We start from the raw sequence: 27,357 nt of genomic DNA on the forward strand, positions 1-27,357 counted from the left end.
ACCCTCCCCACTCCTACCGTTTTCCAGCCTTTCATGACGTTCACCTCTGCTTTCAGACCCCTTTCTTCACCACAAAGATCATATTCTAAGTGGTTTAATCAACTCAAAAGAAAAAAAGAATTGAGAAATTTATCTAGTCATTTGATTACGTAAGAAGACAGAGTTGCAGGCAGATTTATTACCATACTTTATCAAGGGACAGAACTGCCTCTCTCCACACTCAAGGAAATTAAATATTATAGCAAGAAAATTATTTTTAAACGACATCCATTATTTAATAGTAATTAACAATACAAAACTAGTCCAACAAATAGGAATGATTAAATAAGTTGTGATAAATTCATATAGAGGAATTACTCTATAACTATCAAAAATCATGCTTTTGAAGACTAATGACAAAGGAAATGCACACACTGAAAATTAATAAAGACACAACTATTTACAGCATGATCTGATTCTAACTATGTAATATAAAACACATACACTATGTTAACAGTGGTTACCTCAAGATCAAATTACAGGTAATTATTTTTTCTTTACATACAATGTCTCTGTTTTTAAATTTTTTACAATGAACATATATTAATATTATAACCAGAAAAATATATACATAAAATAAACTATTATTCTCTCATTTGTGATTTTAACAAGTCCAATTTTTAAGAGTATCACCAAAAGCTTATCTTTCATGAAAAAAAATCATACTGCTTCTGAAGATGATATATGATACAGTACAGTTTTTTTTGTTTTTTTGTTTTTTATTCACTAGAACCCAGTGTCAGCAAGATTCGTTATGCCAGATAGGATATTGGTTCATCTCGCCCGATACGATTTGGCTTATCTATAAAACAAACATGGGGACCATCCCCAGCTCCAGTGCAATAGATTTCCCTGTCTGAAAATCAGCAGGATTCACTGAAGGGGCATTAAAGGATAAGACCTAATTAGCCCTTTCTAAAACTCAGTAGCATGTTTCAGTATAAAAGTTCAAAGCAAAACTCAGTCAAAGCTGGCTCCACAGAAGTAGCAGCAAAAATATAAAATGGACTTCAGCAACTACAGAAACAAATCTTCCAGTGTTATTAGACCAAATGCTTTTGAACCTATTAAGTATTTTTAAAACTCAATTCAAAGAAATTATGGCACATTCTAAAGAACAGAAAGTGGAGTCACTCCTCATAAAATGAGTTATTATTTCGTTATTCTCTCAGAAAAGGTCACCTCATTCATTCCAAGGTCTGTTCTAAATAAAAGAGTTTATAATCAAATTAATCACAATGTTTCTCATAACAAGGCCTGTTTCTCCTTTCTACCCCCTCCAGACACTGCAATATAATACATTTCACAGTCGGTTTATGCTTCCTTAAGGGCCCAATATTGCATAATTCATGCTTATTTTTCTGCACACACTTAGTGGAAGTCCACTATGTGCAGATCCTTAACAGTGACACAAAGCCCTCAAGGACTTGGGGTTTAGAGAGTGCCTTGAAACGTAAAGAAATAAATTTTATACTGATATAAAATATAGAGTTTTGTAATTTGTCCTGCTAAGCATATAATTAACCAGACAGGTAAATTAATATTAACAGTATTTGATAGAAACACTGCTTTTAAAAGGAATGTTCCAGCATAGAGCTCTTTGCCATCTGTTCTGTATTCTGCCATCTTCTTTTTCAATGGAAACTTGGTTCAACACAGACCATTGGGCATATTGTGGCAGTTGAGAGACGGTTTCTTAGGACTTAACTTTTGATTCCAATGCTTGCAATTATGACTTCAAGATAAACATCACATATAGGAATGGGCAGAGATAAAAATATTCTTAATCTTGTCATTCAATTTCTGTAAAAATGTTACAGAATGGTTCTCATTTTTCATGCTTTTATTGTAGACTGTATTGCAGAAATGATGGCCCTGCCAGTTTGTTTTAACACTACTCCCCTACCACCAAAAAGAACAAATCCAGGCACTATTCACATTATTCAGTATTTTACAATCACTTATGCTCATTTCAAAACCTCTGTCATATGCCACAAAAAGGTTTTCTAGAAGTCAGATATGTAAAATCTAGTTTCACAACACTGAGAAGTGCAAATGGTTAACAGCGATGTGCGTGTATAATTATTTCAAATATAATGAATAAGAAAAATATCAAGACTATTTGTAACTTCTTCTGCCTTTCTTGGAGTAGTAAAAAATAAGAGAAAGAGAAATAATAAAAGCAAAAAATAGAAAAGCTATGAAAGCCAGTAAAGACTTCCGAGTATGAAAAAAGCTGCACTCTGTACACAGGGTGAATTCTTCTGGACAAAATCTTCCCAGGGTTTCAGGAGCTGGGAAGCCATTGTCGTCAATAATTTTCCTGTAATGTTTCATGGACGGTTTGGGCTCATACTGATTTGCAGCATAACGATAGAGGCCAAACTTCGGAGCTGTGCGATCATTAAATGAATAGGCAAAGTATCCACAAAGATTGATACCATCCAATATATAGGCTAGAAAAACAAAAGGACAAGAGAAAAGTTATTAAAATATTTTACACACAACCCTGGTTTGGTGCATCAGAGAAATTGTCAATACCATTTCATAGAACTTCCGATTAAGTTAGATTTAAGCGGAAAAGCCTTCCGAAGACAAAGAGGTAAATACCAAGACAAATATGAGCTGCTTTTAACATAGTAGATTTTACATAATTTAAACCTACTATGATGTACTTGGGTTAAGTCTTTAAGTAGATGAATCAGGCAAGACTGCTGTGAAGCCATCTGATACATAGGACTAGATAGTCCAGGCTTTTATCCACCCAGAGCAGGTGCAAGGGATTTTCTGTCTTTCACTTTTAGCCAAACTCCTTTATCCCTGGGGAAAATACTAGCTAGCACTTGGACTTTTTCAGTGTGTCAAGGAATGGATAGCACTTGCCTTGCGGGTGACAGTGTGTGTATCTGTTTGAGAGTTTCTATCAAGTATCAGGCTCTCTCTCAGGTGACATCGCCTTCAAGAGACAAGTCTGGGGGCCTCCTTACCTTTCAGGGCTTCGTTTATATAATTCTGCATGTAATACACCCTCAGGTTGTCTTGGGCTGCCTGTGGATCATCATCGATACCATTGGATATTATATACATGGGGAGGTCTCCGTACTTGGATTTCAGCCAGTTCAGTACCTTGCGTAATCCCCAGGGCACCACGGCCACCTGACTGGGGGAGTTGAGCCAGGTGATGTCAGTCATTTCTTGCACTGCCAGGTAATCGTTATATTTCACTGGATCTTCTTTCTCCCAGTCTACAAGGATGGTGGTGTAATGGCTTAAAGCCAAAAAGTCAAAGGAACCCCGGATTAGCTTTTTTTCCTCGTCAGTGAAATAAGGGAGGAGGAAATTGTTTCTCTGGTTCAGCCAGTCCCTCATCACGCGTGGGTAATCCCCGGAGCCAAAAATGGGCTCGGCCAGCCAGCCGATGTCAAATTCCAAAACTCGCTCGGCCACTTCTTGGTCCTTTGGGGAGAAAGGGCAGGCTGGTTCTATCCAATCCGCCTGCAGGGCGATGGATATCTTACCTTTCTGAGCGCGCCTGAACTTCTCATGGTACGCACGCCAGGCCAGCGCGTGCGCCTTCAGGAGGTTGTGCGCCGCGCTGTACGTCATGTTCCGCGTGGATGGCTCGCTCATCGTGATCCAGAACTTGACATGGTGGCCGAGGTCCCGAAAGCACAGGCTGGCGTACTCTGCGAAAGCCAGGGCGGTGTGGGGGTTCTCCCAGGCGCCGTGCCGGGCCAGGGCTGGCGGCAGCCCCCGGTGCGGGGCGGCGGGGCGCCACAGGGCCACCACCGGCGTGATGTTGGCGCGCACGAGCTCGCTGGCCATGCAGCGGTAATAGTGCAGGACCGTGCGGTTGACCTGGGACTGGTTCCCGAGCGGCAGGATCAGCGCCCAGTCCAGGGAGAAGTGGAAATGCGACACATGCATTTCCCGGAGTAAGGAGATCTGGGGCTGGATGGCAGCGAAGTCCACGCAATAGGATTTCCTCATCTTGGTCACAACCCCATCCACCTTAATAAGCCTCTTACTGTGGTGGACATCCCACAGGTAAACGTTGGGGTCGGTAAACTGAGACAGAGTGGTGTCCACCTGGCAGGAGGAGAGGAACCGTTAGCTTCACCTGGACAGTCCTGGAAAGTCATTCAGTGCACTTCTTTCAACAAAACCAGCCAGCAAGATGGGCAAAAATAGAAGCCTTCCTAGCTGAATTTGTAAACTATTTTTCATAAATAGGAAGTTCCTGAGGAAGAAAATATTCCACTTTGTTCGAAGCACATTTGTTTTACCCATAGTTCTCTATAGCTCTGGAACTGTTACTTTAATGTTAAAAAAAAAAAATCTAAATTTTGGAGGTCACTTCAGAGGACAAACATTAATAATCCTCACACACCTCTGGTCTGTGTTAAGCAAGTGGAGTATTTTGAACACTTTTCTTTTAGTATTTATAAGAAATCACTAATGATATGAGACTTTCAAATAAAAAAAAAACTAGACAAAAAACGATAAAGCTGAAAACCTGAGTGAGAGTCAGAAAATGAAATGATATTTAAAATTAAACTGTGCTTCTTAAAATCACGTTCTAAGTGGAGGTTTGCTCTAGGTCAAGGAGATGGGAAATAAGCATACCAGTTGCCTTTTATTGGCATTAGTGTCCATAAGAGAATTTAGCAAATTCAGTCTGACTGATGGTAGAAAGTGATAGAGAATGTGGAGACAATACTGTCATCCACCCATAATGGGATATGTTAACATAGCTTTTTTAAAATTTCTAAATTATTTTTCTGTGACAACATGGTGATAATGGTTCTCAATCACTGCTCTATAAGCCTCCAAAATGAAAACAAGTATTTAGGAAAGTGGACAAATTGCAAAGTCAAAATCACAAAACCCTCCCTCCACATGCAAACCACAGCAGGAATGGAAATTGAAAGTTTATCCCAAAGATCCGCCACCTAAGCCAGTTTTCTCCTCAGAAATAATCCTGTTAGAATTGGTTCCTGGGTCTGACCCTCTATAGAAAAGCTGGGGTCAAACTCTGGTTTTGAATCTCTAGCAGAGGTTTCCTTGCATTTTTCAAGCCTGTTGCAAATGAGCTTCTGTTCCTCTAGAGGGGTCAGTGCTATGTTTATAAAGGAAAGTAATAAAATACAGCATGTCAGAGGGAAATTGCTTTTTCTGGAGAATTGTCCCTTGTAGATTACCCACGCATGCATTTCCTCTAATGCTGTGGGAATGCTGTCAGGAGTATTTTTCCACTGTGATGCACCCACAAATCATGTTTCCTCAGCTTTGCTAGAGAAAATATTTGCATGCTCTTTTGAAGTGAAAGCGTTCATAGCTTGAAGGAATTTTTTGGATTATTTTTATAGAGCTCTGAGTTGACAAAATTCATAACTTTTCTAACATAATTGTTCCAAAACAACAGCTTTTATTCAGTCCATCTGAAAACAAACATGAGAGACTAGGGTGTAATTTCTGAGAAAAAAAAATCTATTTCTTAAAAATACAGGACATTTATAAACAGGTGTTTAGGCAAAATTCTATATAATTTCCATTAATGTGTTGATTTATTTCTTAATTTAAAAAAAGAAATAATAAAGTTGAACCTTTCTGAAGGGTGTAATGTATGTATTCAGTATATTATGGAAGAAATGGCTCTAACAGTGGCCAATGTTAAAAAAGCTCTACGTCCCTAGTACGTAGCAGGCTCTGTATTTACTATGAGCATTAGTGGTTATGGGAAAACAAACCTCTCAGCTGGAAAATTAGGTCCAAAGACAATAGCAATCCGTGTGAATAAGCCAAAGGGCAGACTTTAGACAGGTGGTTAATGAGAATGAAAAACTTTATAAGGTTTTTCAGGTGAAATGCATGCCTCATTCACATTGGGAGTTTGAAATACTAGCCAGGACTGAAAAGATAAATTTCAGAGATTTAAAATTCACTTTTCAGGACTCAAATATAATGCATTAAAAGTATAAAGACCTGCTTGTAAATTAAAACTTACCCATACATTCATCAGAACTGCCCTAACAAAAAATTTGTTTTTACTTTGTCAACTAAGAAGTTAGCTTGGGAAGAGCACTGCTAAAATAGTACAAAGCTCAAGGTGAAAAGCAGAAAGAATAAAATAGCAATTGCAGCCTTTTCCCACTAGAGAGCTTCTGGAGGAGTTCATGTCCATGGTGGGTCTGTGTCTGGCTGGGTCAACATAGGAGAGGACTGGGTGGCCCTGCTAAGTGGAGGTAGCCGTGACTCTGAGCTGTGCAACCTGAGAGAAAAGCTCCAGGGCTGATGAATGGCTGGCACTAGATCAAAGTCTGAACAACTGCTTCTAGGGAGCAGGAAAAAGAATTCTCTCCCCATCTCCCTTCCTCTTTGCTGCCATACATGCTGCATCTGAATAGAGTTTTTCTTTTCTCTGGAGGAAATAGAATGTACTCTTAAAACGTTCTCACCACTGACCACTTCCCAAGGCAAACTCAGTCCCTGGATGGGAACAAAGCAGGAGTGAAAAGCCTGCCCACAAATGTCCTCACTGCTCCCTGAGTTCATACCATCTGCACAGAGATGCTGGTGGAGCCTCCTCTTCTCAAAGGATGAAGCTGGGAGTTACCAGCCTTGGCTGGGCTGCTGTCAGAGATCGGACAGAGCATGAGCCCTCAGTGACTAGGGGCCCAGGGCCCAGCGGGAAGCAGGGCTCAGCAGAAGGTCAAGAGAGAGAACAAGGACCAGAGACCAACCAGGATGGACTACAGGATGGCCATCCTCCCTTCCTCCTTCCTCCCTCCCTCTTCCATCACTAGCACCACTTCTACCCCCTTCAGATCCTACTTGAACCCCACTGTGCATTCCACTTGCAGGAGAGAAATTAGGATGGGAAAGTTCCAAATAGCAGTGGGCTGAGGGAGAAGGGGAGGAAAACCCCAAACTGAACAGGGTGGAGCTAGGAAGACAAGCTGCTGGGCTCAGATATCCTTGCTAACACAGCATTCCTCGGTTGCCTTTCAAATGTAAGGAAGGGATTTAAGTCAAGACTGTCCCTAAAACTAACTGAAGCTCTAAATAAGACGTAAGAGTAATACAACTCAGCAAAAAAGTATTAAGGATGATGTTGATTTATTTCCTCGTAAATCAAAGATTTCTATTTGATATTTACCAAAAAACAGCAACCCATTTCAACTAGACCTTTCCCCAGATCCAAGCATTCTTCCAAATACCTCTTTTGAACTGAAAGGTAACAGAATATGCCACCCCAAAATATGACTGTAGAAGTTAGGACGTGCCACCCCAGAAATACCCCTTCAGTATAGTGATTATTTTGAGCTGCAGGTACTTGAAAAATAGCAAATGCAAGGGAAAGGCTTTCTCAGAACTCCCTTATCGGCCTAGAGATAGATCCTCCAAAAGGAACTCAAAAAGATTGTCATAAATACCTTCGTGAGAGTTCCACCAAGCAGGGTAGATTGACTCATCACAAGAGAGGATATTCAAAGCCAACATCATATTCAGGCAAACTTGGTCGCAAATGATCATAGCTGCCATCTCTTCTTTTAAGGACCCATTCATCTTTCCTAAAATTCATTTACTTTTCCCTCCCCTTTGCCTATTAAGGCAGTATTTAAGCCTGAATTCTAAGCCATCTTGGGGAATTCCTCATTTTTCTCAGAGTATGTCCCATGTATACATGAGGTATACATATTTATAAACTTCTGTTTGTTTTTCTCATGTTAATCTATCTTTTATTACAGGGGCCTCAGTTAAGAACTCAGAAGGATAGAGGGAAAGTTATTTTTCCTCCACTGCAAAACCAACGAATTGGCTAGAAGCACCCAACATGCTAAATCTCATTGCTTGTCTGCAGATACCGAATTTTATCTCCATCTCCATCTCTATTTTCACACACGGATTCTGTTCAGCAAGACCTCCCTTCCTCCACCACCCTGCTCACTTACCACCATTCTCTGTTCACACTGTTATACTATTTGTGTATCCATCATTTTCCCTCAAAAGACTCCTTTGAAAGCAGGGGTCCTCTCTCATTCATCTCAGTGTGTACTCCCCTCAACCGAGCCCCCTCCCCCCAGCCATTACCACACGACTTTGTTACACGCTAAAGCATCCAATACGTGCTCACTAAAGTATTCAATCAAACTCTAGAAGATTCCTTTAAACCTGGAAAAATTAAAAGTAATAATGAGGGATAACTACATAGCATATGCTCAATAAGTATTGGTTGAGCATTTTGAAGAACTTCCTTACCATTTCAATTCAAAAACTGTTGCTAGAAATGGCATTCCAATCAGTGAATCATTGAGCAAGGGTTTTCATTCTGGAGGTATTTCCGCAAGCTTGGGGGTTCCACAGTTATGCCTCAGGAGGGCTCTCCCTAATGTTCCTGCTTCAATCTCAGCAGCTCCACTGAGATCTCAGATAATGTGGAGTTCTGTGTTATATCTTATTTATGGAAGAACTCAACAACTGCTTTAAAAGGGATTGAAAACCACGGTATTAAAAGAGAGTGTTTTATCTTTTACTATCTTAGATCTTAAAGATGGATATATTTTTAAGCTGTTCCCCTTTGGAGCTGATTTAAAGTGCAAGATGAAGCTAGGAAGATTTTTGGAGAGAAGAGTGCAGCATTCCAAGTGGTGCCTTTAATGTGCTCACCAAGGAACCATGTTTGGCCTGAGGAATGGACAACGTGCCATGACAGCCTAATAAGGAAGCACTACTTACTAGCGATGGGGCTTGGTGAGACTGCGGATTGGTTTTGTCAGCTGACTTACTTGAATGTAGTTGTCAACAATTCCCCAAGCAAAGTCACAGGGAAATGTCCCTTCTAGGGGTTGATTTTCAGGTAAAGGAGGGAAGCCATTTTTCTCTATCAGCTTTTGGTAGAACAAGGCTGAAGACTTTGGCAACAGCTTCTTATCCTGGCTTAGAAAGTCGACGTAGAAGAGTCCACGTCTGATGCTGTAGCCTCTGTGCCACTCGAAACCATCCATGAGGGACCACGCCGTGTACCCGATGACATCCACCCCATCCAGCCTGATGGCTGCAAAGGAAAGAGGACAAGAGCAGCATGACCCTGTGATGGGCACTTGCCTTATGATTCAAGAGCGTTTGAGGATTTTACTACTTCAGGAAATAAATTATGTATAATGCTCATTGTTTGGTAAACTGATGACCTTTCTCACTGATGAAAGGCTCTAATAGAACCTAGATAAGTCTACAAATATTAATAAATGTCTTCACAAATAGGCTTATCTCCAGTATGTTTTTATTTGGATTTTCCTTATTTCTAGTGGGTGCTTTCGGCCAAGATGTCTTGTTCTGCTTTCTATCCTAAGCACCTATCCTTGTGCCTGATGCAATAAATGAATTAAGTCTTTAAAGGCATGGACTACTTACTCTTTTCTCCAGAAAATATTGATATTCCCTTTTTTTAAAATAATGAAGTGCTTTATTCTGTACGAGCAATCTGAACCAAAAAATATGTACAGGGATCTAGATATCTTGGGATTTACTTCATCTGTAATATAATCTAAAAATCTAGAGTAGTAACTCTGAAAGTCAAGTAATTTTAAATATCATAACCCAGTTTCTCATTTATGAAACAAGTTTTAAAAATTAATTTAAGTTCCTCAAGGCCCCAAGTGAGAAAGGTGTTACATAAATGCATTCCTACTATTGCCAAAATGAATTTCTACATTCTGATTAAAAACTATAAATTCATGCAGTTTATTAAGATCATCTTAAAGATTGTTTTTCCAGTGGATTTTGGCAGGAAATTAGGATTTTATCTGCAATCCTACCTTTTAAGGTTTCCATTATGAATTTTTTGAGGTAGTACATATATTTGGCATCGTCTCTCTTGGTGGTCCCTGAAACAAACCAGCCATTTTCCACAATAAATATTTGAGGGTGGTTATACTCAAGGTCAATCCAGGAAAGGAGTTGCCGCAGGCTGGGAGATTCCAATTGGTGGAACTTCATCTGAGGATCCAACAGTTGAAAGCTCAAGGTTGGTCCAAAGGAAAGAGCGAAAAAGTCAGCTGTTCCCTTGATGAACTTTTTCTCTGATTCAGTAAAATCAGGCAGAAGAGATGTAAGGTTATTCTTCATGCTCTCCGGATAGTCCCCATCAATAAATATGGGTTTGGCAAACCAGCCTAGGACAAAGTCAAGAGATTTTTGACATTCTTTGATGCTATGGTCGGTCATTCTTCGAGGACTGATCCAGTGGGAGCTTAGGGCGATGGACACCTGGCCTCCCTGAGTGGGGCGGAAAGAAGTATTGTAGAGATGCCAGATTTTGGCATGAGCCTATAAAGAGAAAAACCACGGTGAATTTATCTCTGATTGTCAGCAGAAATACAACCCATATTTGAACCCCCAGTTCTAGTTGTATCTGTTTCTCATCAAGTCTAACCTAATGACTAACCCCACAATGTAAAATCACCTGGAACGGATAAATAATTCCAGAAGTAAGTCAGCCCGCAGTGAGCTGCTACCATATCTGGACTCATTTCCATTGCTTTTCAACAGCCTGTGGGAAAATGTGAATTTCTTGTGTTGAATGTGTAGTTATTATTCATACTTTGAAAAGTTAATGAAATAAGAATTTGTTATAATATCTTACTACTTAACTGACTTGTGGATTATGTACTTTTTAATTAATAGGATTCGTGAAAAGAGGCAATCCCACATCTGTGATTACACCAGGAATTTCTAAATAGGATTATATATATATATTTTTATACTAAGAGACCAGGAGTTTTCAAGTTGACTCAAGTTGTTGGAGTCAATTTAATATTTCGCATTCATCTCTTATAACTAAAATTCTAACACATGTTCTCACAATCTTTGTTCTTCTCTAAGAAGAATCAGCACAATAAATTAAAGAACCAACTCCAATATCTAACCCTGGCCCACCCTCCAGAACTCTAGGACACGGCTGGCTTCTTGCCGACAGGGTGCAAGATACAAGCCAAGAGCAAAATCTCCTAAACGCAGCTTCGAGAAGATCAGATGTCCACAGTTAGCACTCAGCTGGGAGTTTCCCAGAGCAATGAAATGGGCTTTGCTTCCATAAAATCAGCTTTAGACTCCTACAAAATCTTGCTGACTTCTGATATCTTATTTTCATTTGTTTCCTTTCTATTTACAAAGAATAGTGGTTTTTTCCCTCCCTTAACATGAATTAAGTTTCTCTTTATTTTTGAATTCCTGTTTTTCTCCAAATACAAGGGCTGTTTATCAGCCTTTTGCTCTCCTAATATATTCTCTTGGAAACCTCCATTCTAACTCTCTGTTTGACTCACATTCTCCCAATGATCACGCCAGTTTTCATTCCACTCCCTGGGCCTGAAGAAGCTCTTGCACTCATATGCCAAACATCCTCATCCTTGTTCCTTAATACTCTGCTTGTTTCATTTCAGTGCAAGTGTCCAAGAATGGCCTCATCACCATTCTTATGAGTTCAGCCAAACATTTCAATGGAATCAAATAATGCATGTCTTCCATTTTTAGTTTTTCAGTAAATATCTACTATGTTTCATTTCACTAAATGTATTTTTTTCATGACCTGAGGCAGTTATCTATATACTAAGAAGGAAATGGAGAATAAAATATTGATCAGAAGAATAGTGGCATTTGCCCATGTGATTCAAGAAACTGGGGCTTGATTGCGCTATGCTGCAGGTTTTGTGATGTGTCCAACCCTTCTCTATCTTCCTCACCTCCACCAGCCTATCTCTCCCTTCCCTGTTGGTAAGAAATCTCGTCAGTTAACACTTCAACAGAAAAGAAAGCAGGAAATCCAGGCTATAGTACTCAGGATGTTAGACTAGAGGACTTTCCTAATTTGGCTGATTTGAAGCCTACGGATAGTCATGACCTAAACCTAACAGACACACCTCTACAGAACAAGTGCTGTGATGGGGAGAGTCAGGGGGCTAGGGAGAAGTGGGAGTAACCAAGAACTTCCTGATCTGGGTCAGTTTTGCAGGCAGCTGAAATCAGAGCCATACACTAGAACCGTCTACAATCACAGACCACTCTTCTAACCTTAAGTACTTTGACATGGCTCGGAGGAGGTCCAGCAAGGAGACGAGTGACCTTGGCTATAGGGAAGTGCACACGTGGTATTTGATGTCAGATAAAATTCCTGCTCCATCACTTTTTGTGTGTGCCTTTGACCACATAACTTAACCAGAGCAGGTTAAGTCTCTCACAGGGCTGTAATGAGGATTAAATGAAATGCTTTGTATAAAACACCTAACAGAGTTTCCATATGGTAGGGTCTCCATGAATGTTTATTCTTTCTCTCCCTAAAGGATCAATAAAACAAAAAGAAAAACACAGCAGATAAGGAAATGCCACCTGCTAAGAAATTCAGCCAATAGCAGCAATTTGATGTAGTGATACGACCTGGAGCTTGGATTAGAAGAATCTTAAGTTTGGATCCCAAATCCTCTATCAATTACCAGTGTGAGATTTGGGTACTTCTTCTTTTTTTTTTTTAAATAAATTTATTTATTTAGCTATTTATGTATCTATTTTTATTGGCTGTTGGGTCTTCATTGCTGCAGCGGGCTTTCTCTAGTTGTGACAAGCATGCTACTCTTCATTGTGGTGTGTGGGCTCCTCATTGCGGTGGCTTCTCTTGTTGCGGAGCATGGGCTCTAGGCACATGGGCTTCAGTAGTTGCGGCACATGGGCTCAATAGTTGTGGCTCACGGGCTCTAGAGCGCAGGCTCAGTAGTTGTGGTGCATGGGCTTAGTTGCTCTATGGCCTGTGGGATCTTCCTGGGGCAGGGATTGAACCCATGTCTGCTGCATTGGCAGGTGGATTCTTAACCACTGTGCCACCTAGGAAGTCCTTGGGTACTTCTTTGTACAAATAGGAAAAGCATCTAGTCTCCTTCAGGGACATTACAAGGATTAAGTTGGTATAAGTGAAAGTGTTTTTCAAGTGGTCAATTATTTTAGAGAAGCACAGTATCAATTTGTACCATTGGAAATTGTGATGATTAGTTTTGTGTGTTGACTGACTGGGCTAAGGGACCCCACCCCAAAGATGGCTGGTAAATCGTTTGTCAAGAGTTACTTCGTGGTATTCTGCCTCAGCATCCATTTCGTTTAACTATGTGTCCTGCAGGGACCTTAAACTGACACTAGCCCCTCGCGCAAGCACATGCCCTACCTAGATAGCAGGCCATAGTCGCAAACAAATATAAGCTCCTGATATGACTTCCCCAACACCCCTGTGACCAACAGGTCTTCCCTGCCTCCCAGCGTCTACATGCTTTAGGCACCTTAAGACCCCCATGGATCTTATCAAAACCCCTCTTTGGGCTTGAATTGACCAATCCGGCCCAGAAACCCTAAAGCACTCACACATGGACCCTAATAAAGGCATATGTCTGGGGTTCTGTCTCTCTCTGTCTGTGCTCTACCTTGACCACCCCATGTGGTCCCTCAAGGCAGGCCATGTATTGATACATCCTCCAGGACCTGTGAGTGACAGGCTTCTCTATTTCAATTTCTCTTGTGATCTGTTATTGAACCAAGGCTCACTGTGGGCACCCTGTGCTCCACTTAACAAGTGTTAAGGGTATTTGTGGAAGAGATTAGCGTTTGAATTAGTCAACTGAGTAAAGAAGATTGCTCTCACCAATATGGGTAGGCATCACCCAAACCAGTGAGGGTCTAAATAGAATGAAAGGGGAAGGAAGGGTGAACTTGCTCTCTAACTGAGCTGGGACATCTATCTTCTCCTGTCTTCAGATGTTGGCGCTCCTAGTTCTCAGACCTTTGGATTCAGACCAGAACTTACATACCATTGCCTTCCCTGGTCTGTAGGCCTTCAGGTTTGTACTGGAACTACAATACTGGGCTTCCTGAGCCTCCAACTTGCACACAACAGATTGTGGGACTTCTCCATCTTCATAACCACATAAGACAATCCCTCACAATAAATCTCTGTATAACTCTATATATCCTGTTGGATTATGGGAATCACGTCAGATAGATCTGGGGAATGATAATTCCTCTTGCTTTTTGACTTTTGTTGTTGTTGTTGTTGTTGTTGTTGTTGTTTTGCCATGCTGCGAGGCACGGGGAATCTTAGCTCCCCGACCAGGGATCGAACCCGCACCCCCTGCAGTGGAAGTGCAGAGTCTTAAACACTGGACCACCAGGGAAGTCCCTTATATATCCTGTTGGTTCTGTTTCTCTGGAGAACTTTGACTAATATAGAAAGCATCCTAGATATCATTTGGCTTAACCACACACCCCACTCCAAAACCTCTCACGGGATCTGAGTTTGACTGCTCTCCATAGAAGCTTAACTTGGTGGTCATCCCACGTGTGGCATCTTCTCCAGGAAGTTCCTCCACCCCCACCTGCCACACTGAGCTGTCTTACATCACTCACTTCTCTTACATCAGTAACTGCAGGTGATGACACCTCCCTCCCCAACTACGCTCCCTGAGAAGCCCCTCAGCCCCTCCCTGGAAGACGGTGGCCCCACTGAACTGAACTTGGCTGCATCACCTCCTCATGGGTTCATTCCATTCTCTGATGGCAGATGTGAGTAATTGAATACTAGAGGCCGGGTTTACAAAAGTCACCACTTAGGATGTTGCAACAACTTAGGATGATTAATAGGGAGATGGTTATGTATGGTTTTGCATTGCCTTCTAATTATTCCAGATATGTTTGTCTTATAGGCTTGATATCTTAAGATCGAGATTTTTAAAAGCTATTGACAGGGACTTTGGGAAACAATTAAGGATATGAGCAAGAATATTCATCTAAATACTATTTATAATAGCAAAATATTGAAAACAACTGAAATGTCCAATATTCAAATACATTTACACCCATATGTGCATGTTTTAATACATTATGTTATGACTAAAGACATATTACTATTCAAACACTATAAATAACACAGAAGAATGTCTATTAACATGTGAAAAATATTTCTAAAATACTAATTGAACAAAAAAGCAGGTTACAAAGCAATAGGTAGAGTTTAGTAGCATTTTCATTAAACAAAAACATGTACATTAAGATCTGGAAGGATTTATAACTGGAAGGTTTTGTGGGTGGCATAACTGTCCCCATCTCGCTTATCTGTATTTTTTCATTTCCTATCATACACATGTATTGAGGGAAGAATAAAAACTTAAAATCAAAAAAGGAAATTAACTCAAGGAAGTTGGATGGCAGGCCCTGCTTGAACAGTTCAGGATGGTTATTTGAAAGCCTTGATCTAATTAACCCCTGCCCAGTTATTCTCTAATCTGCCCTATGGTCTCTGCCTCAAATTCCCCGTCCTAGACACATTGAGTCCTATGGGAAATGCTGAAATCCCCTAGGCTTCCCTGCTTTAATAGGTGCAGGTCTCTAATGTTTTACCTACTCCTGGCCCCTCCAGCCTCACTTCCTTTCAAAACTCAGCCCAGACATCACCACCTCCAGGAAGTCTTCCCTGACACCTTGCCTCTCCCCACCCTTAAATGTCCATTTCATATGTCTCCACAGCTGGCATCTATCAAATACCTGAACCATTTTATATTGAATTTATTTAAGTGTCTAGATCGTAGGTCTTCTGAAGGCATTGAGTAGGTCTCTTTTTTCTCTATTGTCAGATTCTAGCAAAGTGTCTGATGCAGAGTAAGTATTCAATAAACAGATATGGAGGAATGAAGGCTGGCAGTGAGAATCAGATTAAAGAGTCTGTGACAGAAGCAAACATATTTCTGAGCCAGAGCAGAAAAACTCTCTCATAACATACCCTGGTTGTATTTTACTTCTGAGACCTTGAGAGACACAGTACTTACAGCCCACACCATCAAAAAAATAAATTAGAAGGAATTTGGCATGGTAGGCCTCTAAGAATACTACTGCATTGTTTCAAAATGCACTAATTATCCAATTTGGAGCATAAGACATTCGCCTCACTTCCTTCTGGCATGTGATATCTTCCTTCCTTCCTTCCCAGCCTTCATATATATTTTGAAATCTAGTGTCTGAAAAATCTAGAAAAGATGGATCTCATATTTCTCAAATGAGCTAGTATCACCAAAATTTGGAAGTCAACTAAAATACTCTGAATTTCACAGCATATCTAAACATTTTCTCTCTGGCTAAATTGTAAGTTCCTTATCATTTACCTGTTTGTACCCTTCACAGAGTCCAACAAATATTTTCCCACAAGTGAAGTAAGAAATCACAAGGAATGTTAGAAAATATTAGAGATGAATAAAAACAAAAACACAACATACCAAAACTTATGAGTGCAGCAAAAGCAGTATTCAGAGGAAATTTTATAGCTATAAATAACTATATTAAAGAAGAAACCTCTCAAACCAATAACCTAACCTTCCACCTTAAGGAAATAGAACCAGAAGAGCAAACTAAACCCACATCTTGCAGGATATAGGAATTAACAAAGATTAGAGTAGATATAAATAAAATAGAGAACAGAAAAATAATAGAATCAACCAAATCTAAAGTTGATTCTTTGAAAAGATCAACAAAATTGACAAACCTTTAGCTAGACTGACTAAGAAACAAAGAGAGAAGACTCAAATTACTAAAATCAGAAATGAAAGTGGGGATATTACTACTAATCTGTTCTATTTCTGTAATAAAAGAATTATAAGCAAATACTATGAAAAAGTATATGCCAACAAATTAGATAACCTAGATGAAATGGACAAATTCCTAGAAATAAACAAATTACCAAAAAGTGGCTCAAGAAAAAAATAGAAAATCTGAACAGATGTATAAATAAGAGATTGAATCAGTAATCAAAAACTACTCAGCTAATAAAAACCCGGGGCCAGTGTTTGCAATGATAAATTGTGCCAAACATTTAAAGAAGAATTAACACCAATCCTTCTCAAGTTCTTCAAAAAATAGAAGAGAAAAGGAATACTTCCTAACTCACTCTATGAAGCCAGCATTGTATTACCCTAATACCAAAGCCAGATAAGGACATCATGAGAAAACAAACAAACAAACAAAAAAGCTATAGACCAATAACCTTTATGGATATAGATACCAAAAAAAAAAAAAACCTCAGCAAAATACTGACAAAACAAATACAGCAGTATACTAAAAGGAATATATATCAAGATCAAGTAGGATTTATCCCAGAAATGCAAGGATGTTTCAACACATAAAAATCAATCAATGTAATAATACATCACATTAATGGAATGAAGAAGGGGAAACCCCATATGATTATCTCAGTGAATGCAGAAAAGGAACTTGACAAAATTCAAATGTCTTTCATGACAAAAACACTAAAAAAATAGGAATAGAAGGGACATTTCTTGATATGATAAAGGCATTTTTGAAAAACCCACAGTTAACATCGTACTCAATTGGTGAAAGTCTTTCCTAAGATCAGGATCAAGACAGGAACAATGGATTGAAAGTTTTAACCAGAGTAATTAGACAAGTGGGGAAAGAAAGGAAAGATGTTGGAAGGAAGTAAAACTATCTCTATTCACAGAAGACATGATTCTACATAAGGAAAATGCTAAAGAATTCACATACAAAAAAATTATTAGAGCTAATAAGTGAATTCAGCAAAATTGGAGGATATGATACTAACATTCAAAAATCAGTTGTGTGTCTACATAATGTCAATGAATAAACCAAAGAAGAAATTAAGAAACTAGTTCCATTTATAATAAATCCAAAAAGAATAAAATACTGAGAAATAAATTTAACCACTCTCACAACTTTTATTTACACTGTACTGGAGGTCCTAGCCAGTGTAGTAAGGCAAATCAAAGAAATGAAGGCATGTTGACTGGAAAGAAAAAAAAACCTATTATTTATATAAAAAGTGATTATCTATGTAGAAACCCTAAGGAATCTGAAAAAAAAAATTAGAACTAAAAAGTGAATTTACCAAGTTACCGGAATACACTGTCAAGATACAAAACTAAACTGTATTTTAATATATGAGTAACAGCATTTGGAAAATAAATTTTAAATATAATACCACTTCCAATAGCACTGAAACCATAAAATACTTAGGAATATTTTAACAAAAGATGTGCAAACCTGCTACACAAAATGGTACTAAAAGAAATTAAAGAAGACCTAAATAAATGGAGAGAGATGCCATTGTTACGGACTGTAAGCCTCAGAGTTGCTAAGTTACCCATTCTCTCTGAGTTCATCTCTAGATTCAACACCACCCCACCCAAAGTTCCAACACCATTTTTGTGGAAATTGTTAAGCTGATTCTAAAATGTATGTGATAATTCAAAGGACCTAGAACAGTTAAAATACTTTGCAAAAGGAAGAACAAAGTTGAAGCATAACAGTCAATATAGTGTGATATTGGCATAAGGACAGACAAATATATCAAAGGAGAAGAAAAGAGAATTTTTCAAGCCCATGGCCAACAGATTTCCAACAAATGTACCAAGGCACTTATATGGCAAAAGGAAAGCCTTTCCAACAAATTCTCCTGCAACAATTGTGAAAATATATGGAGAAAAATGAACAACCTTACACTGTGCATAAAAATTCATATGAAACAACTCATAGATCGCAATGTAAAAGCTAAAACTATAAAGCTTGTAGAACAAAACATAGCCTCTTGATTCTGGAATAAGAAAAGACTTCTTGGAACACAGAAAGCACTAATCATAAAAGAAAAAAACTGATAAATTGGACATCATCAAGATTAAAGCCTGCTCATCAAAAGATAACAAAAAGAAAATAACTTTTTAACAAAAATAAAACACTAAGGGGAAATATTAAAAACATGTATATGACAAAAGTTATATCAACATAAATATAATAATCTTACCAATCAATAACAAAAAAGATACCACCCCCTCCACACCATGAACAAAAAATTTGAACAGACATTTCACTGGAGCATCCACACCAGTGCTCAATAAGCACGTGGAAAGGAGCTCAACACTAACATCGACAGGGAAACACAAACTAAACCACAACAGTCAGTCAGACTGTTCTAAATCTGTACCCTTATTAGCTGTGTGACTTTGGACACATAATCTAACTGTGCCTCTGTTTCCTCATCTGGAAAATATTGATAACAATAGCGCCTTATGTTCACATCTTTACGAGGATTGAATGTCAGTATACGGAAAGCACTTAGAATTGTGACTGGCCATTTATGTTTATTTTTCAAGTGTGGTAGTAATGTCATTTGATTTATGATTTTTAAAAGATGACTGGCCGTTGCGTGCTGAATAGACTCTAGGAGGGCAAGATAAGAGCAAGAAGACCAGTTAGGGAGCTGTTGCAATGGTCCAGGAGAAAGATGATGTGGGTTTGGACCAGAGATAGTGAGAAGGGGCCAGATTTAGGCTATCCTTGAAGGTGGAATCAGTAGAACTTGCTGATGAACTGGAGGTTATACATGAATTGGGAGGGGCAGGAAAAATCAAGGACAACAGAGAAAGCAAAAAATAAGGGACTGGGGAAGGGAAGCGGTCAAGTTCTGTTTAGGTCATGGGTTTGACATCTCAGTGAAGATGCCTGGTTGGCAGCTGGGTAACTGAGTCTGAAACTGGAAAAACATGGGTGGTATTAATCATTCAAATGTATTTCAGAGGTGATACTAAACAGGTCACTTTTTTTTTAAATCATTCTTTAGATTTTTTTAAAAATTGAAATGGAATAATTCTTAAAGGATTAATTTAATCCTACAAATAATCTTAATTAAATGGACTGAGACCAATGGTAAAATAACTGAAATGCAGCCTGTAAACAGAAAATCATTCAAATGGCTAATTTGTGTCTACTCCTTACTCAAGAAGAACCCTCAAGATGTTCTTTTAATTCTAAAATAAAGGTGCACTCTTTTGAGAAAAGTCAAAGGACTAGACAAATTTCAGAGAGCACTGGAGACGTTTTTCCCTTTGGCATCCTCTTACCACAAGTTCAAGAACAGTATCACAATTACACATCTCAGGACTTTCTTAAAAGTCACTGCTATTCTGGGCTGTTAAACAAATACACCAACTAGCCTAATGTTCATGATTGTAGACCTAACTATTCCCATTATTTCTAGCAGCACAGCCCCGTGGATTGTAAACTGAAGTTTCTTCAGATAGAATTTCAAGCAGCCTCCCCCAAAACAACCATCTAATAGAGCACATAATTTCCAAAAAATAGCCATCTATAACTTTTATCCACAAAACTAACCAGTAGTCTCTGTGTACAGTGCCTCAAAAGTTGCCAGGGACCTGCCTCTATCACCCATGCCCTAACCTGTGCCTCACAGTTCACCCTCCCTGACACCCAGTCAGAAAAATCATGGACATAGGCAGCAGCTAGGCTTACTTGACGTAATTTGTTCTTCTTAGCCAATTAAATAAGCAGAACTTCTAGCTCCATCACCAAGCCTTACAGCCTCCCACAAAGTAACAATTTCATATCAAATATATCTCCTCTCGCCGCAACCCCGCTTTTCTGCTACAGTCAGGTTGATTTCTCATTACCCCTCACCCAAGCCTGTACCTATCTTGCATGACAGCCTATCAACCCTGAAACAACATTCTACTTCTCCTCCATCATCTGTATCCCTCTCTGCCTTCTGTTTAGACTTGCCTCTGCCAAGAAGCTGTCCCCAATTAATCCTGCTTACCCTTATTGCTATCTTCCCCAGTTATTCTCTGAAACATTCTCACTTCTACCAAATTCACCTCAATTCTCATCACCCCTGTGAAGACACAGTAGACATTCCTTTCCCATCGCCCTCTGCACAAACACAGTTGAGTAGATATCATGCTTCTTCATAAATTGGCAGCTTGTCATCAAGACTGTACACTCTCCATCAACAACAGAGTTGACCTGAAACAATCTGAACATCCAACAAGACGAGATTATTCATTTACTTATTCTTTTAGTCAAACATGTATTGAGTTGCATCTATGTGCCAGTCACGGTTCTTAGACTTGAAACAAATCTAAGAGGCCAACAATAGGGATTTGTTGAAATAACTCATGGATGAGGGGTTAAATGGAAAAAAATTGCTAGCTACAAATGATTATCAATCACTTTAATAAATTATAATTAGCTGCACACAAATTATGGAATCGTATGTACATATATAAAGTATATATACATAGGACAGGATTTTGAAGAATTTGTACCAAGAGGATAATAGTTTTTGTCTCTGTTGAGTGGGACTCTGGGTATTTTTTATGTTGTTCTGCTTCTCTGATTTTCTAACTTTTATGTAATAAGCATGCATTGCTTTTCTAATAAGAAAAATAAAATAAATAATAAAAATAACTGAAATTTTCAACTTTAGGGAATTTTCTGCTTCAAATGATTTACTATGCTATTTTTCTAAACTGATGATGTCTGTCCTGCTTGTTTACCTATGTTTTCATGTTTTGCACAAGGATGGATGACATGGATTGTTCCAACTGATTCAATCCCTCACCGCTTGACAATTACTTATTGATTTACTAATCTCCTATTGTCATACATTTCAGCTGCTCCAAAATTTCACAGACATGGAAGAACAGTTTCTTACATTTTGGCCTCACAATTTCTGACGAAAAAAGTTAGGAATGCTTAAAACATTCGTAGAAAAACAAAATTATTAATACAGAAAGTCTAGTAACTGAGATTTATTTTTGACCAGATGATCTAGTTGATTACATTATTCTCCATCAAAATGTCTTTGACCAAGTTGCAGTTCATCAAATCATCTGGAATTCACCCCAAAACTCTAAGACCCATGTATTAAGCCAAACAATTGGGATTCCTTTTCTAGCCTGTGCCATATTTGGGGTAAGTGGTGTAAGGGGCAAAGAGCATTTAAAATATCCTCACAGTGGAATCTGGCCGGTGCTTGGGGAGAGCAATGAAGTATCTAAGCATGGAAATTATGATTAAAGGCACAGACATAAGAATGCATTCAATGTTGTGAAAATAATGATATTAGCCTAATTAGAGAAAAGGTTAATACTTTGCGCCTTTAGGAATATAAGTTTACAATAGAAAGTGTGTGACCAGAATACGAAAAATTTTGAATGCAAAATTATTTGGATTTGATAGAATAGATCATAACAGATAAGAAAAAATTTCTGAGACAATGTGGATCAAAGTCATACAATCAAAATCATCCATTACAGAATCAATTAAAATATGAACAGCTGGGTGCTGAAAGTTGGAACGCTACTGCCAAAATGTAGACATGATTAAGGTCCTGGACAAAGGTGACGATTACCAGAAAGTGCTCTCACATGCGCATGTGTGTAGTGAGGGAGGAAGACTGCCCTCCTTGATGGTAATGGTGATGTGCAAGTCCGATTCCCAAAGTCATTGGAGCTCTTCCCCACTTCTGTGACTCACCCGTGTCCTTCTAATACAGTCCCTTTTCCTCTTTAACCTAGTTTTAGTTGGGCTTAGTCATTTGCAAGTATAGAATTCCTTAATATACATATAACCAAATTTGAGATTCTGTAAGAACTCACTCAAAGGCATGCATTCACAACTAGGAAAGATACAGATCAAGGTAGATTTTTTAAAATCGTGGTGTAGTTTTCGAGTTTTGTTACTTATGATCGTTTTGTCTGGATTTTTCCAAAGCCGGTTACATAAAAGGCATTATTCATTTGTTTTTAAATAAAAAGTTCCTTCAAATGAAGTAAAAATTATTTCATAACTCACTGTGGGTAAATATATCAATAAATCGGAGATTAGGTTTCTTGCCTCATTAATTTATCTATAATCAACATCAGTTAAATCACTCTATTTAATACTAAATCACGCTGCTACAAAAATCCTTCCAAATCATTCCAAATCATTGATGCTATGTTTTTAACAAAATATCCAGCTTGTGACCAGAATCTGTCTGGTCCATTAATCACAACGTTATTGGAGACACAGAGGAGTTCCAATTTCTGGTTTTTTGCATCTGGTTTTCTAATAGCAACAAAACGAGAGCCGAGAGGGGAACAGGTAGGGAGACATCAGGCTAGATGAGAAAAAGCGACAAGAAGATAAAGGACTCATATAAGGGATGTATTCACAAGATCAGCTAAAGCATCCTAAGTTTCATCAGTCAACCAGGCTCTTTTCAGTAAACATCTATCACTATAATCACCAAAGCAATTCTATAATACCCTCATGAAACGGCTATTCTCTGAGTTCAACAAAATTGAGAAAAGTGTTTTTCTTCCATAACAGTTGCTTTACTTTCTAAATGTTTACCTATCCCTCCTCCCCTAATGCTTCTGCTTTGACTTATCATCAGCAGATGCCAACCGACTGACTCTCTGAGACTTTAAGATCATTTCTCAGTTCCCAGGCTCCTTTATAGCTCTTTGCTTTAGAAATAACTCAGTTCCCCTTGTAGGAGAGAACACTTTTCACGTAAAGAAAAAGTGACCTGTGGATGTGTGAGGGCTTCTACACTGTCGGACAGGATAAGATTACAGGAATAGGAATAGCCGATAATAGAAAGTAATCTGCTTGCCCCTATTCTTCCCCCTTTTCCCATTTGCCTTATGTGGGAGCAGTTTCTACATGATCTTAAGTCAAAGTTTTTCATACCACAGATTCCAGTTGTGAAATTGAGTTATGTGTAGCCACAGAAATTTTGAAAATGGAAATAAAATAGAACTAATTGGAAAATATCAGAGTGCACCACATATTGTAAGGGTAAGTATTGCTTTGTGGAACTTCTGTTATGTATGTGTCTGCTGTATATGTGTCAGTATGTAAAGTGCCTTTCTTACTGTTGGGGTCAAAAAAAGTTTGAAAGTCAGTGATCTATCTTAAGGGCTATTTTCATTCCGCAAGTATTTATTGAGCACCTGCTATGGGCTTGACCAGGTTCTGGCACTTAGGGGTCCAACAGTGAACGAGTCAGACAAAAGCCTCTGCCCTCGTGGAACTTCCATCTCAGCAGGAGGAGAGAAAAAACAAGAACAAACGTTAACTAATGCGAACTAAAAAGCATGTTAAAAGATGAAAAGTGGTGTGAAAATAAGGGAACACAATAAGGGAGGCCTGGGGGCCAAGCAGAGGAGATGCAATTGCTTTTGGTGGCACTCACAAGAGTCTTTATTTTCCTTTCATTGAATATGCTGTAGTTTTAATCTTTTATTTTCCATCTCCATAGGACAAAATCCATATGTACTCCTATTAGGCAAGAATCATTTCCATTAACACCTACCCTTACAGAACTTAAAATACCCTGATCCACAGTAAATAGCAAATCTAACAAAGGCACACTCCCCTCTGCACTCCCAGAGAGTCAGAATCAGAGAATGGGATTAACCCAGGCAGGCCTGCTCAGAAGGACATCAGTAATCCTTCTGCCCCATTTCCAAGTCTAGGAAAATTTTTCCTTACAGTCTTCCTTTGTGATCATACATAATCCCCAAAGATTATTCTTTATCACAAAAAAATAAAATAAAATAAAATAAAATAAAAAAAGCTGGTTCTCTTGGGCATTAGTTGGATTCACTTACAAACGTTCATCAAGGGTGTTAATTAACACGCATAAGCCTCTTGCCCCTGCAGTGCTGAGCAACTACTAAATCCAACCAATGACCTTCTATCTGGGAGTTGCATAAGGAATCACAGGCTGCATTTTCAATAGCCACTATGATGCCAGAGGCTGTGTGTTTGTTTTTGTTTTGTTTTTTAATTGCTCTTCTAGGGTCTTCTCTTCTGAAACTAAAAACCAAATCCTTGTTCACACTTTTCATCTGCAGTACCTATGAACTTGGTGAACTCCTCTCTCCTCTAGGCCCCCAGGAAGTGCTTCTTGAGCCAGGAATGGGTCCTCTACTCCCACTAAGCCTGGGGTGCTGGGAGAAGCATTTTGAACGGGATGTTCAGGATGTGCCCCATTTGAGAAAGTGGCTTCTGAGCACAGGCTTAAAGAAGGTGAGGGAGCTATGGAGGTGGGGTGGGGCGGGGGGAACTCCAGGCAGAGAGAAGAACCAGAAAACAGGGCCCCAAGGCACGGCCGCAAGCCCTTGCTGTGGCTGAAAGGCAGTGAGTGCGGGGAGAGGGGGTTGTGTTGAGGCCAAATGTGTTAAACAGCTGTGAGGGTGTTTCCAGAACGGGGAACTGGAATCACAGCTACTTGATCTGTCTTCCTCTATGACGAAAGGGAAAATTCAAAACTGCAGGGCTTAAACATGAAAGGAAAAGAAAAAAAAGAAGAAAAGCTTCTTAATCAAATTGTAAATGACATGGTTTTCATTCCCCATCTTCTTTATTTCTCATAGAGTAGCAATAAACATCAGGAAACAGCCACACACGGTTTCTGCTGTAACTCCTTATGAAAGATTGTTTGGTTTCTTTCATTTTTCAGAAATGAGAATTGTGAAGGAAAAAAATGAGAGCTCTGAATTGAAATGTACTTTTTCATGACTATTATTTGAGTTATCAAGGAATCATCATTTCACTAAGCAAATACTTACCCAACGGGCCAGTTATGATGCACGGAATATGCAGAGATCACAGCACAGGTACCCAAAATGATGATGACACAAGACTGAAAGTGAAAGTGTCATAAGAAGGACTTTTTTAAAGAAACAATGGTGATTCAGAGGAAAGAAAAATTCCTTCTTGCTGAGGCAAATCACAGAAGTCTTCATGGAGGAGGAAGTTTCTAAATCATATATTGAAAGATGTGTAGGCCCTGGGGACATGGAAAAAGGCATTTCCAGCTAGAAACCGTGAGATGCTGTGCTAAAACGTATTTTCCAAAGACGGTACATCCCCTATGGCCCTCAACAGTGTGACCCTGGGGGGTGTCTGTGTCCCCATCCCTCCGTCTGGGGGTTGTGACTGCTCTGGCAGAAGTGACATCACATGACCTCAAGACTAAATCAAAAGTCGGCACCACTTCCTCCTAGTTCTCTTGGGATGCTTGCTGGGGGAAGCCAGCTGCTGCGTAAGATGTCTAACTAACCTGAGAACCAGTGTGTTGGTGGGCCTCGGGGCTGTCCAGTCAACAGCCAGCACCGACTGCCAATCACGCAGGAGCCATCCTGGATGTCCAGCTCCCCGGCCAAAGCTTAAATGTCTTGCAGCCCCCGGGAAAACTGCCCAGATGAGCCCTTCCCTAACTCTGATCCAAAACATGTAAGCAAAGTACAATGTTTTCTTTAAAGCCTATAAGCTGGGCAATAGTGAGAGGAACAGGTATCTATGGATTAGTGGCTTTTTGTTTTCTTTTTAATTGGCAATGGTGAGTCTCCAGATATTAATGAAGGTTGAAGACATTGGTGACTCCTTCATTTCTGTGTGCTGATGTGAGAACAAGGAGGGAACTTACTCTTGATCTAGACATTCACCAGCACACCTGCAAATGAAATCATTGCTGTGCTAGAAGCAGCATGGAGTAAGGCAGTGAGCACTGGAAACAGGGGTTCAGAAAACCTGGGTTTCTGATCCCAGTTTGATCCCTTGGCAGTCTAGATCCCTAAAATCTGAGCCTCTCAACTAATTTACCTGCTCCCCCAAATACACAAAAACATTTCAGAAACTTTAGAGAATTATTCAGTGGTACAGGTTTTTTTCAAAATTATTTTAATTAAATAAATTTATTCACGTAGTTTAAAATCAAAGGCTTATGAAAACCAATAAGCATCTTCCACATCCCCTCTCAAACTCCCACTTCTGCTCCCTGCAGACAACTACATTTAACTTTTAGCTGTTTCTTCCAGTAATTACTATCGTATGTCTAAATAATATGCTTCTTCCAACATTTAATAATTCATCATAATAATGAAGAGTTAGCTCTCATGTCCCTCGGTTTTCTTCCCTCATTCTCACAAATGTCTGTTCTTATTCAAATCACTAATCAATAGTCACATTGAGGTTCTCATATAAATATTGTTCACTGAAGAGCCCAATAGGATACTATAGGATATAGTATCCCATGTGTTACTCTGAGCTTACTCAGAAGAACTGTATCTATATGAAATAAAATCCAGGACTACAAGCTGTATACAGTACATGACTTGTACAATAGGTAAAAGCACTCAGTGATATTTGAGTGATTGAGTCTATTTGTATAAAAGGCGTAGAAGTCTAAAATCAGTTTATTACCTCAACATAACAAAGTTGATTTGAAAGTCAGCACTGCATTCTGAGGTCACAGACTGATCATTTCCGTTCCCTGACTTCCCTAGTCCTCTACCCTTGCTGGGTCTCCGGAAGACCAGCGCTCCTGTTCTTGTCTTCCAGGTCTTTCTCAGATTACCCTTATCTGTCCTGAGGCATCCTTTTAACTACTGTCACCAGCATGTTTGATTC

At 39.2% G+C, this 27,357-nt stretch overlaps 1 protein-coding gene across 1 annotated transcript in view; it reads right to left on the reverse strand.

Annotated features, from left to right (window-relative positions):
* Positions 1-2,149: 2,149 nt before the first annotated feature.
* KL (klotho) overlaps positions 2,150-27,357 on the reverse strand; it is a 38,737-nt gene continuing 13,529 nt past the window's right edge. The window contains exons 2-5 of the mRNA XM_057707598.1: positions 9,858-10,368; positions 8,829-9,097; positions 3,027-4,128; positions 2,150-2,495 (exon numbers count right to left, since the gene is read on the reverse strand). Coding sequence (XP_057563581.1) covers positions 2,158-2,495; positions 3,027-4,128; positions 8,829-9,097; positions 9,858-10,368 — 2,220 coding nt within the window. The 3' untranslated portion in view covers positions 2,150-2,157. The remainder of the gene's footprint in view (positions 2,496-3,026; positions 4,129-8,828; positions 9,098-9,857; positions 10,369-27,357) is intronic.

This window comes from Hippopotamus amphibius, chromosome 14 (genome assembly GCF_030028045.1).
Source record: "Hippopotamus amphibius kiboko isolate mHipAmp2 chromosome 14, mHipAmp2.hap2, whole genome shotgun sequence".
NCBI classification, from domain to species: Eukaryota; Metazoa; Chordata; class Mammalia; order Artiodactyla; family Hippopotamidae; genus Hippopotamus; species Hippopotamus amphibius.